This window comes from Salmo trutta, chromosome 14 (genome assembly GCF_901001165.1).
Source record: "Salmo trutta chromosome 14, fSalTru1.1, whole genome shotgun sequence".
Taxonomy (NCBI): Eukaryota; Metazoa; Chordata; class Actinopteri; order Salmoniformes; family Salmonidae; genus Salmo; species Salmo trutta.
In genome coordinates this window covers 64638537-64655410 of record NC_042970.1, presented here as the reverse complement: position 1 = coordinate 64655410, position 16874 = coordinate 64638537, and the positions used below count along the sequence as shown (strand labels likewise).

Below are 16874 nucleotides of genomic sequence, written 5' to 3'. Positions count from 1 at the left end.
ACCTTTCAGCTACTGGCCCAACGCAAGGCACTTATCTTGTCACAGTGACTTGGAGCTAATGAAATCTACTGAGGTATTGGACAGGCTTAATGTGCTGTGTATAACACATCACCATAATAGTTATGCAATAGTCATTATAATGGTCTCTCCCCCATCAGACCAGAGTAGGTACACTCCTAAAAACACACATCTAGGTTGTATCCTAAATGGCACCCTATTCCCTATATATAGTGCACTACTTTTGACCAGTGCCCATAGGGCTCTGGTCAGAAGAAGTGCGCCCTGGTCAAAAGTAGTGCAAAAGTAAGGAATAGGGTGCCATTCAGGACACTCTTAGAGATGACCTACTTGACCAGTGTCTCATTGAAGAAGACAAACGTACATCCACACTGAGTGTACAAAACATTAGGAACACTTAATATTGAGTTGCACCCCTTTTGCCGTCAGAACAGCCTCAATTCGTCAGGGCCTGGACTACAAGGTGTCGAAAGCGTTCCACAGGAATGTTGGCCCATTTTGTCAAGTTGGCTGGATGTCCTTTCGGTGGTGGACCATTCTTAATACACACGTAAAACTGTTGAGCGTGAAAAACCCAGCAGCTCTGCCGTTCTTGACACACTCAAACTGGTGCGCCTGGTACCTACTACAATACCTGTTCAAAGGCAGTTAAATCTTTTGTTTTACCCATTTACCCTCCGAATGGAACACGTACACAATCCATGTCTCAGTTGTCTCAAGGCTTAAAAATTCTTCTTTAACCCGTCTCCTCTTCATTTAAACCAGGGATTTCCAACAGGTCGATTGCGAGCTGCCAGTAGCTCGTAGCCTGTAAGCTGCCAGTAGCTCGTAGCCTGTAAGCTACCAGTAGCTCGTAAACTCTCGTAAGCTACCAGTAGTTCGTAGCCCACCTATGAGTAGCTCGCCAAACAATTCTGAAAGTACATGCCATTTTCACGTGTTCCACCGCAAACTGTCATAAACAAATCTCACAAGTGTCAGACCCCTCAAGCTCCCAGCTACTATTTAATCAACGCAACCTGACATTATCCCACCCCTGGTTAGCCACTATTGGCTTAAAAAGCCAAACCTAACAATATTTTCCAATTAATTGCCAACAATATTGCCCCTGTCTGTCTGTGTGGTGTGTCTATCACTCTGTCTATCACTCTGTCTATCACTCTGTCTATCACTCTGTCTATCACTCTGTGTGTAGCCAGTTGATGTGATAACGATCTTGTAGGTTGACAGAAATACTTTCCCTCAAAACCTTTTCAATTAATTAAGAATGTTCGCCTATAAAGACATATCCAAATATGACTGCCTGTAGCTCAGGACCTGAAGCAAGGATATGCATATTCTTCAAATCAAATCAAACTTTATTTGTCTCATGCGCCAAATACAACAAGTGGAAACTTTACCGTGAAATGCTTACTTACAAGCCCTTAACCAACAGTGCAGTTCAAGAAGAGTTAAGAAAATATTTACCAAATAGACTAAAATAAAAAGTAATAATAAAGTAACACAATGAGAATAACAGTAACGAGGTTATATTCAGGGGGTACCGGTACCGAGTCAGTGTGCGGGGGTACAGGTTAGTTGAGGTAATTTGTACATGTAGGTGGGGGTGAAGTGACTATGCATAGATAATAAACAGCGAGTAGCAGCAGTGTACAAAAGGGAGGGGGGGTCCATGTAAATTGTCCTGTGGCGATTTTATGAATTGTTCAGCAGTCTTATGGCTTGGGGGTAGAAGCTGTTGAGGAGCCTTTTGGTCCTAGACTTGGCGCTCCGGTATCGCTTGCCGTGCGGTAGCAGAGAAAACAGTCTATCTCTGACTATTTTCTGGGCTTTCCTCTGACACCGCCTATTGTATAGGTCCTGGATCGCAGGAAGCCTGGCCCCAAACACTTTGAAATTTGTGGAAATGTGAAATGAATGTAGGAGAATATAACACATTAGATCTGGTAAAAGATTAAAAAACATGCATTTGTTTTTTTGTGTTTTTTTTCAATCTTCTTTGAAATGCAAGAGAAAGGCCAATATATGAATTAGGAATATAGGCGCAATTTAGATTTTGGCCACTAGATGTCAGCAGTGTATGTGCAAAGTTTTCAGACTGATCCAATGAACCGTTGCATTTCTGTTCAAAATGTTGTGTCAAGACTGCCCAAACGTGCCTAATTGGTTTATTAATACATCTTCAAGTTCATAACTGTGCACTCTCCTCAAACAATAGCATGGTATTATTTCACTGTAATAGCTACTGTAAATTGGAAAGTGCAGTTAGATTAACAACAATTTAAGCTTTCTGCCCATATCAGGTATGTCCATGTCCTGGGAAATTGTATTGTTATTTACAACCTCATGCTAATCACATTAGCCTACATTAGCTCAACCGTTACGTGGGGAGGACCGATCCTGTAGAGGTTAAATGTTAATTGCAAAGTAGGCTTACCTGGCAAAAGTATGTAATTTATATCTATTATTCTTATTTGCAAACTTTGCCATGAAATGAGCAGCAGCAGTACAGAACGGTTGCTACACCAGCACATTAGATGGCACATTCATCACAAAATGTGTTCGTGCTCTTCCAGACCAATTTGTTTTCCTTCTGATGTGATTTAAGCATTGACATGGACTCAGAACGTCCAATTTCGTTGTTTCTCTATAAACAATTGTAATTTTAAGAGTGTAAAATCAAAACAAAATCTAAATCCAGGAATAATAAAAATGAGAACCTTATTTGGGAAAAGATAAAACATAATTTGTAATAGGAATCACACATTTTATAGGGCCCCCCTTGGAATTGTTTATTAACCATTATTTTACCAGGTATATTGACAGAAAGGACCCGGGGAAGAGTTGCAGGGAGGAGAAGAGAAGAACGAGCAGCAAGCAACAACAACAAAAAACGTGTAGCTCGCGATATGTTTAATTATTTCAAATTAGCTCTAATGCTCGAAAAGGTTGGAGACCCCTGATCTACACTGATTGAAGTGGATTTAACAGGTGACATCAATAAGGGATCATAGCTTTCAGCTGGATTCACCTGGTCAGTCCATGTCATGGGAAGAGCATGCCTTCCTAATGTTTTTTTACACTCACGCTTCGATCACACCGACAGCGTCATTGCATTTTGGTACGCCAGGATTTCCAATGAAACGATGCGTTTGCCTTGCAGCATTGCGTTGCAGAGCGTTCGGTGTGGTGCATACGTTGGATTTATCAAACGTTTGCGTCAAACTATGCGTAGACGGATTGACAGAAATGGTAGCAGAAGGTGAATGTTGAACTTTTGTTGGACACATATCCAGATGATGCTGTGTACCATTTTGCCCAATGACGCTGTCGGTGTGTTCGAAGCGTCAGTGTTGCTTACTTCCTGCAAGGTCTGAGATGGAGAGGCGATAATATGAATACTATCATCATAGACGCTAACTTGGCCCAAGCTACATTTACACAGTACAAATGCTTTATACAGTACATGTATGAGTAGTCTGTGACTTGCTCTTCATAATCTAGTGAGATTTTGAACAAACCTTTGCCAATTGGCAATATGCTTTGTGTTACAGTAGATGTTAGTGTCCAATAATTTTATATTCCCACAGTAGAAAATTCTTTATACACATGCTATGAACAGTGTATTCTGTATGTATATGAGACGGTGGTAATTTAATTATGTCCATATAGGTTTTGACAAAGCCCTATATCACAGACTTAGTATTTGCTCACCCTAAGGCTGCATTTACACAGGCAGCCTACTTCTGATCTTTATAACCAATCAGATCAGAGCTTTTGCTAATAATTGGGAAAAAGATCAGAATTGGGCTGTCTGTGTAAACGCAGCCTAAGTGGCACGTCTGACAGACATTAGTGTGCAATTCAGCTTAGTGTTGACGGGTGCCACACTTGGCTTTGTGCATAAATCTGTCATCTTTCGAATGCTGTGACAGCTCTATCTCAATGGCAGGCAGGCATTTTCTATAGACTCCATGGCACAATAAAACTGTCACCGTAGACTCCTTTTCGCCCCCCCCCCCCCCCCCTTTTGTCTAGCCAGCAGTTTATTAACCGTCTCCTCTGGCTGTAGCGAGCCACTGAGCGAATGTCAAATGTGGAATTTTCAATATCTTCTATGCTGATTGACCCCTTCAGTAGCAGGTTTCTTCAATCTTCTTGTGTTGGTCTGTCTGCACTGCACAAATCAAAGTGTAATTTCAAACCAGACGATCCAAGACTTTTGTTGAATTTACTTTTGAATGGTTTCATCAAGTTTTTTTATGAATCATACGTCCAATACAATTGAATCAGTGAGAAGTAAATACTCTATGACAGATAATGTAATTCATGTTTAACCTTATTTCTTGACCTCCATTATTTATTTCAGAACTTTCTCAATAGCCTGAATGCAAATGGTAACTTCTCTTTTTTACTCTCTCTCTCTCTCTCTCTCTCTCTCTCTGTTCTATCTGCTTTACCTGTCAAACGGTCAGGCACAATGTCCTGTGAGAGTCTGTGGAGAGACAGAGGCTTCCTATAGCTTTTTCTGTCACAGTTTATACAGGCTCTCTCATGAGACGACACAGAACCCCACCACGAACGCACACGCACACACACACTCTCTCTCTCTTTCTCCGTTTCTTTGTTTCTTTCCTTCTCTGGTACGGGAGCTGTCTTCTCTCTGAACTTCTGTGTTTGTGAGGACCTGATGGAATGACGGAGGGAGTGGGAGTGAGGGGTGGAGAGAAAAGAGAGGGGGTAGAATAGAGAGCATCTAGGATCTGTGTGTGTGTGTGTGTGCATGCGTGCATGTGGTTGCGTGTGTGCGCACATTAGGTAGACAAAATGAAAGCGAGAAAGAGAGAGAGAGAGAGAAAGAGTGGGGGAAGGAGGGAGAGAGAGGAGAGTGTGTGAGAGGGAGGCGGGAGGACAATACAGAGATCATAGATGCTCTCTATTCTACCCCCTCTCTCCATCTCTCCCCACCCCCTCTCTTTTCTCTCCACCCCTCTCTCCCACTCCCTCCGTCATTCCATCAGGTCCTCACAAACACAGAAGTTCAGGGGGAAGACAGCTCCCGTACCAGAGAAGGAAAGATACAAAGAAAGAGAGAAAGAGTGAGGGGAATAAAAAAAGAAGTGGTATTAACAGTGGAGGACAAGTTTTGGAGGAGAGGAGAGCGAAGGGAGAGAGTGGTGGTTTTGGTGGGGGGTGGGTGGGTAGCGTTCAAGGCTGCTCCGTCTGTCTCCTCCATCCCTCCATCTCCGTCGCCGTGGGTTCACAGCTCTCCTTCTCCCTCCCCCCCTCCCTTGCTCCCTACCTCCCCCGCTCGCTGCTGCCGGGAGCCTCCGAGCTGCTGCGGCGGAGGTCGTCTCGGATGGAGTCGCCGAGAGACGTAGGAGGAGAGACGATGGAGCATGGGGAGCGGCCGGAGCGGGCCGAGCCGCTGACCGATGCCGAGCGGGAGATCATCCAGAACACCTGGGTACACGTCTACGAGAACTGCGAGGACGTGGGCGTGTCGGTCCTCATAAGGTATGTGGTCAGGTGGGGGGGGGTCCTCATAGTGGTGGGGCTGTTGGTCTCCACAGTAATGGGGATGTTGGTCGCCATTGTGGCGGGACTGGAGGTCCTCCTAAGGCACATATAGGGCTGATGGTCCTCATTAAGTACGCGGGGCTTAGAGTCCTCATTCATTGTGTTGCGGCTGTTGGTCCCCATAAGGCACGTGGAGTATCAGGGGGTCCTCATAAGGCACGTGGAGTATCAGGGGGACCTCATAAGGTATGTGGAGTATCAGGGGGACCTCATAAGGTATGTGGAGTATCAGGGGGACCTCATAAGGTATGTGGAGTATCAGGGGGACCTCATAAGGTACGTGGAGTATCAGGGGGACCTCATAAAGTACGTGGAGTATCAGGGGGACCTCATAAGGTACGTGGAGTATCAGGGGGACCTCATAAGGTATGTGGAGTATCAGGGGGTCCTCATAAGGTAATTGGAGTATCAGGGGGTCCTCATAAGGTATGTGGAGTATCAGGGGGTCCTCATAAGGTATGTGGAGTATCAGGGGGTCCTCATAAGGTATGTGGAGTATCAGGGGGTCCTCATAAGGTATGTGGAGTATCAGGGGGTCCTCATAAGGTATGTGGAGTATCAGGGGGTCCTCATAAGGTATGTGGAGTATCAGGGGGTCCTCATAAGGTATGTGGAGTATCAGGGGGTCCTCATAAGGTATGTGGAGTGTCAGGGGGTCCTCATAAGGTATGTGGAGTATCAGAGGGTCCTCATAAGGTATGTGGAGTATCAGGGGGTCCTCATAAGGTAATTGCAGTATCAGGGGGTCCTCATAAGGTATGTGGAGTATCAGGGGGTCCTCATAAGGTATGTGGAGTATCAGGGGTCCTCATAAGGTAATTGGAGTATCAGGGGGTCCTCATAAGGTATGTGGAGTATCAGGGGGTCCTCATAAGGTACGTGGAGTATCAGGGGGTCCTCATAAGGTAATTGGAGTATCAGGGGGTCCTCATAAGGTATGTGGAGTATCAGAGGGTCCTCATAAGGTATGTGGAGTATCAGGGGTCCTCATAAGGTAATTGGAGTATCAGGGGGTCCTCATAAGGTATGCGGAGTATCAGGGGGTCCTCATAAGGTATGTGGAGTATCAGGGGGTCCTCATAAGGTATGTGTAGCTGGTGGGACCGGATGGCATGGGGGGTCTACAATTTTAGTGGAGTACAATATTAAAAAGTACATTCTCATGTACAGCATCTTATCAGGCATAGAAAGGTTTGGGCAAAAAAATTGTCAGTGGAGGGTGATTGGGGTTAATTGGGACTAGACTTGACCAACATATAAACACAGATTTCCACTGATGTTTACTGCACCTGAGCACCGGTGGATGTGTGTTTTCCATAGATTTGTGCAGATTGGAGGGGGCTCATGCATTCCTATGAAATCCCACAGACGGCTCTGGAAAAGGCAGGGAGATTGAGTCCACACTGCACAGACCACATACACACATAGACAATTCTGCTCTCATTCACTCACGTCTGTCCTCATTAAAAAAGCAATTTCTCAGAAGCCCTCTTCATTCTACAGACTATTTTTGTAAGACACTATAATTGAGGGAGAGCACATGTTTCTGCTTAAATGTCCCCCTGTCTGAGGCAGACATTGCTGTTCAGTTGGTGCTTTACACCTATTTTACATATTTTACCTGTCACATCTTCACTCTAAACCTGAACCAGCAGTTTAGCAGGTACCTTTCTGTGGCACCTTGATGACTGCTTATTATTCTGGAATTTTATTTACTGGAATTTTAATATTACAAGTTGTCTGTCACTTTGTTTGTATGTGTGTGTTGGTCTTAATGCGGAGGCTCTGCGTCTGAAGAAAGAGTCGCTGTCTGACTGAGCTGGGATGCGTTTGACTTTTGTCTCAGTGTTGTCTCAGTGTTCCACATGGAACGCCGAGAGGGCTCGTTAAAACGGACAGCGTGGCGTCGCTAAGGCAGTGATGTGCTCTGATTTTGGGTGGGAGAGACAAGATAGTCCCTTAGGGAAAGCTCTGAGGGCAGAGAGTGTGTAGTTGTCTCTCTCTGTGTGTGTGTGTGTGTGTGTGTGTGTGTGTGTGTGTGTGTGTGTGTGTGTGTGTGTGTGTGTGTGTGTGTGTGTGTGTGTGTGTGTGTGTGTGTGTGTGTGTGTGTGTGTGTGAGAGAGAGAGATTGTGTACATACGTGCATGTGTGTGGCATTCTTATCTGTGTGTAACAGCAACAAGCTTTGGCACTTCACTGTCTCTCTCGACTCTCCCTGCCGGTCTCTCTCTCATTCTCCATATCTGTTCCTCTCTCTCCCTCACTTTCTTTCTTACTATCCGTCTCCCTCCTATTCTCTCTCGCTTTCCTCAGTCTCCCTCCCATTCTCTATTCACTATGTCTCTTTCTTTCTATCTTTAATTTCTCTCTGTCCCTTGACATCAAGATCACAGGCTCTCTTGACATGCCCAGGCTTGAATGCTCTGCTGGGTCTAATGATCCTCCTGAGTGCAAAGCTTCTCAACTGCACCTACAGTATCAGTCAAAAGTTTGGACACACCTACTCATTCAAGGGTTTTTCTTTATTTTTATTATTTTTTACATTGTAGAATAATAGTGAAGACATCAAAACTATGAAATAACACACATGGAGTCATGTAGTAACCCCAAAAATATTTTATATTTGAGATTCTTCAAAGTAGCCACCCTTTGCCTTGATGACAGCTTTGCACACTCTTGGCATTCTCTCAACCAGCTTCATGAGGTAGTCACCTGGAATACATTTCAATTAACAGCTGTGCCTTGTTAAAAGTTAATTTTGTGGAATTTATTTCCTTCTTAATGCATTTGAGCCAATCAGCTGTGTTGTGATAATGTAGGGGTGGTATACAGAAGATAGCCCTATTTGGTAAAAGACCAAGTCCATATTATGGCAAGAACAGCTCAAATGAGCAAAGAGAAACAACAGTCCATCATTACTTGAAGACATGAAGGTCAGTCAATATGGAAAATGTCAAGAACTTTTAAAGTTTCTTCAAGTGCAATCGCAAAAACCATCAAGCGCTATGATGAAACTGGCTCTCAGGAAAGAAAAACACAGAGTTACCTCTGTTGCAGAGGATAAGTTCATTAGAGTTACCAGCCTCAGAAATTGCAGCCCAAATAAATGCTTCACAGAGTTTAAGTAACAGACACATCTCAACATCAACTGTTCAGCGGAGACTGCGTGAATCAGACCTTCATGGTCGAATTGCTGCAACCAAAAAAACAGTACTAAAGGACACCAACAAGAAGAAGAGACTTGCTTGGGCCAAGAAACACGAGAAATATGTCCTTTGGTCTGATGAGTCCGCTGTGTCTTTGTGAAATGCAGAGTAGGTGAAGGGATGATCTCCGCATGTGTGGTTCCCACCGTGAAGCATGGAGGTGTGATGGGGTGGGGGTGCTTTGCTGGTGACACGTTCTGTGATCTATTTAGAATTCAAGGCACACTTAACTTCTATGGGCTAGGTGGGACGCTAGCGTTCCACCCCTGGTACACCCTATCAACAGCAGGTGAAATATCAAGGGCGCCAAATATGAAAACTATTAAATGTCATAATTCAAATTTCTCAAACATACAACTATCTTACACCCTTTGAAAGATAAACATCTCCTTAATCTAACCACGTTGTCCGATTTCAAAAAGGCTTTACGGCGAAAGCATAAAGTTAGATTATGTTAGGACAGTACATTGACAAAACATTACACACAGCTGTTTTCAATGCAAAGACAGGCGTCACCAAAAGCAGAAAACCAGCTAAAATTATGCACTAACCTTTGACAATCTTCATCAGATGACACTCCTAGGACATTATGTTAGACAATACATGCATTTTTTTGTTCTATCAAGTTCATATTTATATCCAAAAACAACATTTTACAATGGCGTTGATGTTGAGAAAATATTTCCCTCCAATACCGCCAGTCAATCAGCACAACAAATTAAATAATTACTATTCGAAGCCATTGGTAAAATATTATATTGTCATTCAAAGAATTATAGATTAACATCTCGTGAATGCAACCACATTGCCAGATTTAAAAATAACTTTACTGGGAAATCACACTTTGCAATAAACGAGGTGCTGTCTTCAGAAAAATAGGCTAGGCGATACAGACTAGGCGCCATGTTGGAGAGATCTAAAATCCAAAATACTATTGTAAATATTCCCTTACCTTTGATTATCTTCATCAGAAGGCACTTCCAGGGATCCCAGGTCCATAACAAATGTAGTTTTGTTCGAAAAAGCTCATAATTTATGTCCAAAAATCTCCGTGTTGTTAGCGCGTCCTGTAGACTACTCAAAAAAATGAACGACGCCCGCCGGACTTGTCTTCACCAAAGAGGGGGAAAAAAATATTTACGTTCGTTCAAACATGTCAAACGTTGTATAGCATAAATCATTAGGGCCTTTTTCAATCAGAACTTCAATAATATTCAAGGCGGACGATTGCATTCTCTTTTAAAACGTATTGGAACGAGAGTGCCCAAACATGCACTCGCGCACCATAGCAGTATAGGCCATCCGCTTATGACCAACTTACCAGGCCTCTCGTTCGGTCAGTTTTCACAGTAGAAGACTCAAACCACTTTGTAGAGACTGTTGACATCTAGTGGATGGCGTAGGAAGTGCTAAATGATGAATAAGTTCCTGTGTGTTTCAATGGCATGGACTTAAAAGTAATTCAACACATCAGATATCCACTTCCTGTTAGAATTTGTCTCAGGGTTTTGACTGCCATATGAGTTCTGTTATACTTACAGACACCATTCAAACAGTTTTAGAAAATTCAGAGTGTTTTCTATCCAAATCTATTAATAATATGCATATCCTAGCTTCTGAGTATGTGTAGGAGGCAGTTAAAAATGGGCACATATTTTTTTCAAAATTCTCAATACTGCCCCCTAGCCCCAACAGGTTTTAACCAACATGGCTACCACAGCATTCTGCAGCAATACGCCATCCCATCTGGTTTGCGCTTAGTGGGACTATCATTTGTTTTTCAACTGGACAATGACCCAACACACCTCCAGGCTGTGTAAGGGCTATTTGACCAAGTAGGAGTGTGATGGAGTGCTGCATCAGATGACCTGGTCTCCCCAATCACCCGACCTCAACCAATTGAGATGGTTTGGAATGAGTTGGACCGCAGAGTGAAGGAAAAGCAGCCAACAAGTGCTCAGCATATGTGGAAACTCCTTCAAGACTTTTGGAAAAGCATTCCAGGTGAAGCTGGTTGAGAGAATGCGAAGAGTGTGCAAAGTTGTCATCAAGGCAAAGGGTGGCTACCTTAAATAATCTAAAATCAAAAATAAGTTTTTATTTGTTGACACTTTTTTGGTTACTACATGATTCCATATGTGTTATTTCATAGTTTTGATGTCTTCACTATTATTCTACAACGCAGAAAATAGTACAAATAAAGAAAACCCCTTGAATGAGTAGGTGTGTCCAGACTTTTGACTGGTACAGTATGTCACACTCCCTAACATCCCTCTGTACCCACTAATTGGCCTGCTCCTATTAACAAGCAGATGGCCTGAGTAAGCAGGTCATCTGTGCGGAATGGATAATGGTCTAATAGCTATCCTGAAAGCATGTTGAAGGGTGGATGGATACTGGGTCAAAGCCTTCCACTTTTCGGTTGACTTCCATGGTTCGCCATGTGAATGCTTAGCTATTTGCATTTCTATCCTTCTGCTTGGATGGACGGAAAGAATAGACCGTGACAATAGCCTGGGCTAATGTCATCATCAATGCGCACAAATGCAATTTCACCAATGAGGAGACCACCTCCGGCCATCTCGAGTACTGTACAAATGGCAGCCCAATGAAATCGGCAAACATCGAGCAATAGTATTAGGCTGTGACTGGATGCTTCTGATACTAGCATGATGGACACATCTCCAAAGTGGTCCATCTTGATGACTGAGGAGATGAGACTTGATTTGATTTCATGGAAGTGCTTTGAATGACCGTAAAGAGAATCCACCTCTCTGTGCTGTGTCTAATGCTCGCACAGGTTAGTCAAGGTCGTTTTTCTCAGTACTCGAAGCGTGTTGCCTTCCCGAAAAGAACCCTTCAAGACTAATTAGAATGTGACTAACAAACCACTAATGGTGCTGCTTTGATGACTTCATTTAAATGCAGCGACAGGTTGGGGGAATTCAGTGTGAGAGCATCTTTGACACTCCAGACACTCCACTCTCACTCTCTGGTTCTGGTTGTGTTAGGCTTTCAGGGCAAATGTTTTAACAGTCTTGCATTATAGAGATGTAGAAATATACATGCCGATATAAAAGTGGATATACACTGTTTGTATATTTAACAGTATATTGCACAGTACTCTTAAACCTATAAAAGGGGGCCCTGAAGAGGATTGGCGAAGGTATACGAAAAAAGTTCTTCATTTCTGACTTCTAAGAGAAAAAGTCCTTTCCTCACAAAGCTCTTAGGGACTTTCATGTTTATCTGCAAGGAACAACACGCTAGTGTCCCTTGTTGTTTCAAAGACAAAGTGAAGCAGCGACAGCTGGGAGAGCTTGGCTTGGGGACAGCTATGGGCAAGCAGGCGTCTCTTTAGCATAGCATGTAGCATAGCATGTAGCATAGCATGTCACAGGATCTGCGGGGATGCAGTGTAGTGTAGTGTAGCGCTGCTGCCAGGGGCCAAACCTAACCAACGCTGAATAACTAAACCCTGGTACCCAGTCAGCTGCACTGGTGTAAAGCACTTACACGAGTCAAATTGGGTCAGGGGTGAAACAAGATGAAAGTGTGTGTGTTTCAATTATTCATTTGTTTACATATACAGCATGCTGTGCTTTCACCAGAAAGGGTGAGAGCAGAGTCAAAAATCTAAAAGTATCCCCCACATATCTCCTTGTACAAGCAGTGCACCGCTTTGTAAGCTTGTGGAAACTTCATTATAGTCTTATCGTCAAAAATACACAGCCGCTAATTGAGGTGCCCTGACGTGGTCAGTCTCAGCGGTGGTGACGTACAAACTGTAGACCTCAATCAAAACAGAGCGGGGAAATTCCCATTCTCTCAGCTTACATCTCATAGGGTGGTTGGAGAATGGGCTTCACTCTATGGCCCTAAAATAACTTGCAGTTCAAACTAGTCCATAGACGGCACACACATCAGTCATAGTACCCTCTGTGTGAAGTCCAGTAATCCTCAGAGAGGTGCTCTTCCTTTTGAAGTTCCATTATTTTCCATTCAGGAAAAGTGTGTAGTTCTGCAGGATATACAGTATTTGTGACTAGGGAGGGAAGGACTTGACAAAAGCACTTTAGGACATGCAAGGCTGGTATCTACTGTCACTTTTGTAGATGACAAAGCAGTCACAGGACATTTGAAGATTTTTTGCATCTTTCATCGCTGTGTATAGCAGGTATTGTTATGTGGCTCATAATCAATGCCAAAGCATTCAGGCAGAGGAAACCTCCTACGCACAGTCACCGCAGGTGAAATGCTCCGAGAGGAACATCGACTGCCACCCGTCTCGCTCCTCCGGTCCCCAGCAGCACCTGCCTCTAATTACACTCAAAGAAACGTAATGATCTTAATGCTCCTCGCCTCATCAGCACCACTTTACCGTTCCCGCCTGCCAATCACCCCACGTTGCGTGTTGTTGGCGCCCTGAGCAGATTCTCCAAGGCTCCAAGTAGACGCGAGAAATCATGAGAAGTGAGCCGCACACTCCACTCGCAGGACGTAAACACTTGAGTCGTAAGCCCAAGTCGTGACAAGTGATAAGTAAGCCCAATCACCTAGGTGCAGATGAGGCTATTTTAAGAGGCTGATTACAACTTGAGGCACATTGTGCATTTTGAAAACTTTGGGTAGTTTTCATTAGCTCTAGGTCACACATTACAATGAGCAATAATGTCTCCAGAATTTTTTTATTAACTCATCTGACTTTATGGCCACAGGGCATCCATTCAGTGAGTAGATTCCGAAATCTTCAAGCTTGAACGCTTCGATCAAATGTTATGAAGCGTACATATTCCCCACTAGTACCGATTTCAGTAATTTCAGTGAATTTTGCCGAGGGTATTAACAGACATATTATTCATCCCTCATTTTTGCACTGACATCATTTGATTGCCTGTAGGCATATTGATATATTCTGCTTTGCTCTGTGTGGATTATGAGGACATTCAAATAAGAGTGTTATTGTCTTACTAGAATATTATTGTCCTGGAACAATTGAAACCAGCATGGATGATATCCACATAAATTGTGCTTGTACCATCATGGCTCTGTACAAACTCTAACCCTGACTCTTTTGTCCCCCAGTTTCTTGGACTTCCCCTGATATTGTTTGATTGCATGGTTGTTCTGTGGGTTTTATGATATTATGAGTACACTAACTTCTACCCAGAGCCATAGATAAACCTTGTCACCAGAAGTTCCAGGAAAATCACAGAGTAAGAATGTTATTGCTCTTCTGTCCTCCAGGTTCTTTGTGAACTTCCCATCGGCCAAGCAGTACTTCAGCCAGTTTCAGGACATGGATGACCCAGAGGAGATGGAGCGCAGTGTCCAGCTGAGGCACCACGCCCGCCGGGTGATGAGCGCCATCAACACGGTGGTGGAGAACCTCCACGACCCAGAGAAAGTGTCCTCTGTTCTGGCTCTGGTGGGCAAGGCGCATGCTGTCAAACACAAGGTGGAGCCTATGTACTTTAAGGTGAGGGCGTGGCTTGTCTGTGTTAGTGGTCCCTAATGTCCCTCTGAAAGGTTTTGAGTGGAGAGGATGGAAAGGCTTTGAGGGTGCATTTGTTAGACGAGATTGCTCTCCTCCATTTTTACTCCTCTCTCTTTCTTCATCTACCAATTTTTATTTTTTACTTACATCTTGCCATCCTCTTCCTCTCACTTTTCTCCTCGTTGTTTATCTCACTTCCTCCCTTTCTCCATCTCTTAGATCCTGTGTGGTGTAATGCTGGAGGTGTTCTCGGAGGACTTCCCAGAATTCTTCACAGCAGAAGTGCAAATGGTGTGGACCAAACTGCTGGGGGCGGTGTACTGGCATGTGACGGGCGCCTACACAGAGGTTGGCTGGGTGCAGCTCTCCAGCTCGGCAGTGTGAGGGGCGATAGCAGGGGAGTGCAGGGCTGTAACGGTCTGTACGGATCCTGAAGGGGAAGTTTGGTCTCTGTAATGCCCCTGTCCAAGAAAAATGAAGGGAACAGGGATGGAGGAAGGTGATTTTTAGGGCTGAGACTGTTCATAAAATATCTTGTTGTGTTCAACTTTTGGGGGAGTCATTCCCCTCTCCCTATTGACTCATTGTGTGTACTTTACTGTAAAGCCCCCGAGGTGTTGTCTGTATAGCCCCCGAGGTGTTGTCTGTATAGCCCCCGAGGTGTTGTCTGTATAGCCCCCAAGGTGTTGTCTGTATAGCCCCTGAGGTGTTGTCTGTATAGCCCCTGAGGTGTTGTCTGTATAGCCCCTGAGGTGTTGTCTGTATAGCTCCTGGGATGTTGTCTGTATAGCGTACAGTAAGTGAGTGTATGTATTCTCTTATGCCCTCATTCAACACTCATTGTAGTATCGTAAATCTTCAATGTTTTCAAGGGAACTAAGGGCTCCATTTTAGGGAGTTTTGTTGCTCACTGAAAGTATGCCACTTTGGATTCCCAAATACACCCTGTCTCCTTCCATGCCCATCTCATGCACTATACAAGCACACCCATCTGCTAACACCCTGTCCATACGGCAATTGGCTATTTTAATTTATAAACAGTTTCAAGTGATGGGATAGAGCCACAGGCTGACAGATCACTGTTAGGGTATCATCTCCTCTTTATAAGGATGCACTCACGAGCACACACATACACTGCTCTGACAACTTTGACCACCCATATGCTAATATTTACAGAGCATTTACAGAGCGTTTACATTTCCTCATTAAGAAACTGACTCCGGAGGTCTCTGGAAATACAACGGACCCTTTGAAGCAGCATCAGTATATTTTTTATCTCTGAACCACTAGGCTAAGAAAAAATATTCATATCGACCATATCTAATATACTAAGCACTCTACAACCCTACCAAGAGGTCTAGACACTTTGGTACAGTTTAAACCATGTTGGGTTGGCATGTCCAATATGATAACACAAGTTGGAGCCTTGCTCCTGACTTCCCCAGAATACACTACAAATGGATTTTGAATGTCAGTTTAGATCCAATCTCCTCTGTGTCTCTGATGGTAACTCCTGCGCTCTGGTCCCTCTCGGCTTTGTCATTTACCATTAATGAGGAAGTAATGGGGCTCCGCTCTTCCTCTTCTGGTCATTCATCAAATATCTCCCCTACTCTCTCATCCTTTCTTTCCTCTGGCCAAAAGCTGAGAGAAAACATCCCTCTATCTGCTTTGCTACCATGGCTACTTGGCTAATAATATAATTCTACTCATATTCTACTGCCTTCTCCTTTGTTGTTCCTTAGGAGGCCAGCAGTAATGTTACAAGATGAAGGATATACGGTAGGCTTACATGGCTGATAAATAACTGACACAGGAAGTCGAGCTAATACAATATGACAAACTCATTCAGCAAGAGACAAGTGGCTGTAGATGAGAGGAAATGAGGTGGATTACTGTAGAAGTTGTTGTATATAATAAATTCTCTCTCCCATTACACCTACAGTACAATACACGCACCAGTCTCACACTGTTAGCAAAACATTTGGCGTCAGGTCTTGAGCACAACCTCTTTAGAGGTCAGGCTCCTCTGAGTAGCTCGGGATGGAGGACTATTTGTGTTAGGCCTGAGCCACCCCGACAGATTGTTTATTAAACCCATGTCACCCATAATTCACAAAATGGCTACATAATCTTTTTTTCTCCCTTCAGCTGTAAGCTCGTACCCTCCATCTGCAGAGTTTTCCTCCCTGACACAAACACACACACAAACACACACACACACACTTAAGCATATGTAGACATCATTTACTACATCTGGGACTTCTTGTTGTGATTTTTTATTTTTTTTGTCAGTCAGTTTTAAAGCTTGGACTTTATATTTTTCTAAATATATAAAACAAAATGATTATCTGTATATGTATTTGGAATACTGTATATGACTGAGATTATATACATTTGTTGACTGGGGGAGTGGGAGTGGTTTTGTGCTGTTTTAGCATGTTTGCACAGCCAACTACAGACATGTACCTTTGCAGACCTGGTGAAATTAACTATCAATGACTATCAATAAAGTGATAATTACCTACACTTGTTTCAGGGGGTTTGAACTGTCTTTTAATGTGTGACTATAT

At 43.6% G+C, this 16874-nt stretch overlaps 1 protein-coding gene across 1 annotated transcript; it reads left to right on the top strand.

The window, feature by feature from the left end:
* Window positions 1–4995: 4995 nt before the first annotated feature.
* On the top strand, window positions 4996–16830 carry LOC115208638 (cytoglobin-2-like). Its single transcript, XM_029776848.1, has 3 exons — window positions 4996–5535; window positions 14052–14283; window positions 14521–16830. The coding sequence occupies exons 1-3, from the start codon at window positions 5378–5380 to the stop codon at window positions 14683–14685; spliced, it is 555 nt and encodes a 184-aa protein (XP_029632708.1). The 5' UTR covers window positions 4996–5377; the 3' UTR covers window positions 14686–16830.
* Window positions 16831–16874: the final 44 nt, after the last annotated feature.

Coding starts and splice junctions, on each gene's coding strand:
- LOC115208638 (XM_029776848.1), top strand. CDS start 5,378: ATGGAGTCGCCGAGAGACGTAGGAGGAGAGACGATGGAGCATGGGGAG. Junction 5,536..14,051: donor GGCGTGTCGGTCCTCATAAG/GTATGTGGTCAG, acceptor TCTGTCCTCCAG/GTTCTTTGTGAACTTCCCAT. Junction 14,284..14,520: donor TGGAGCCTATGTACTTTAAG/GTGAGGGCGTGG, acceptor TCCATCTCTTAG/ATCCTGTGTGGTGTAATGCT.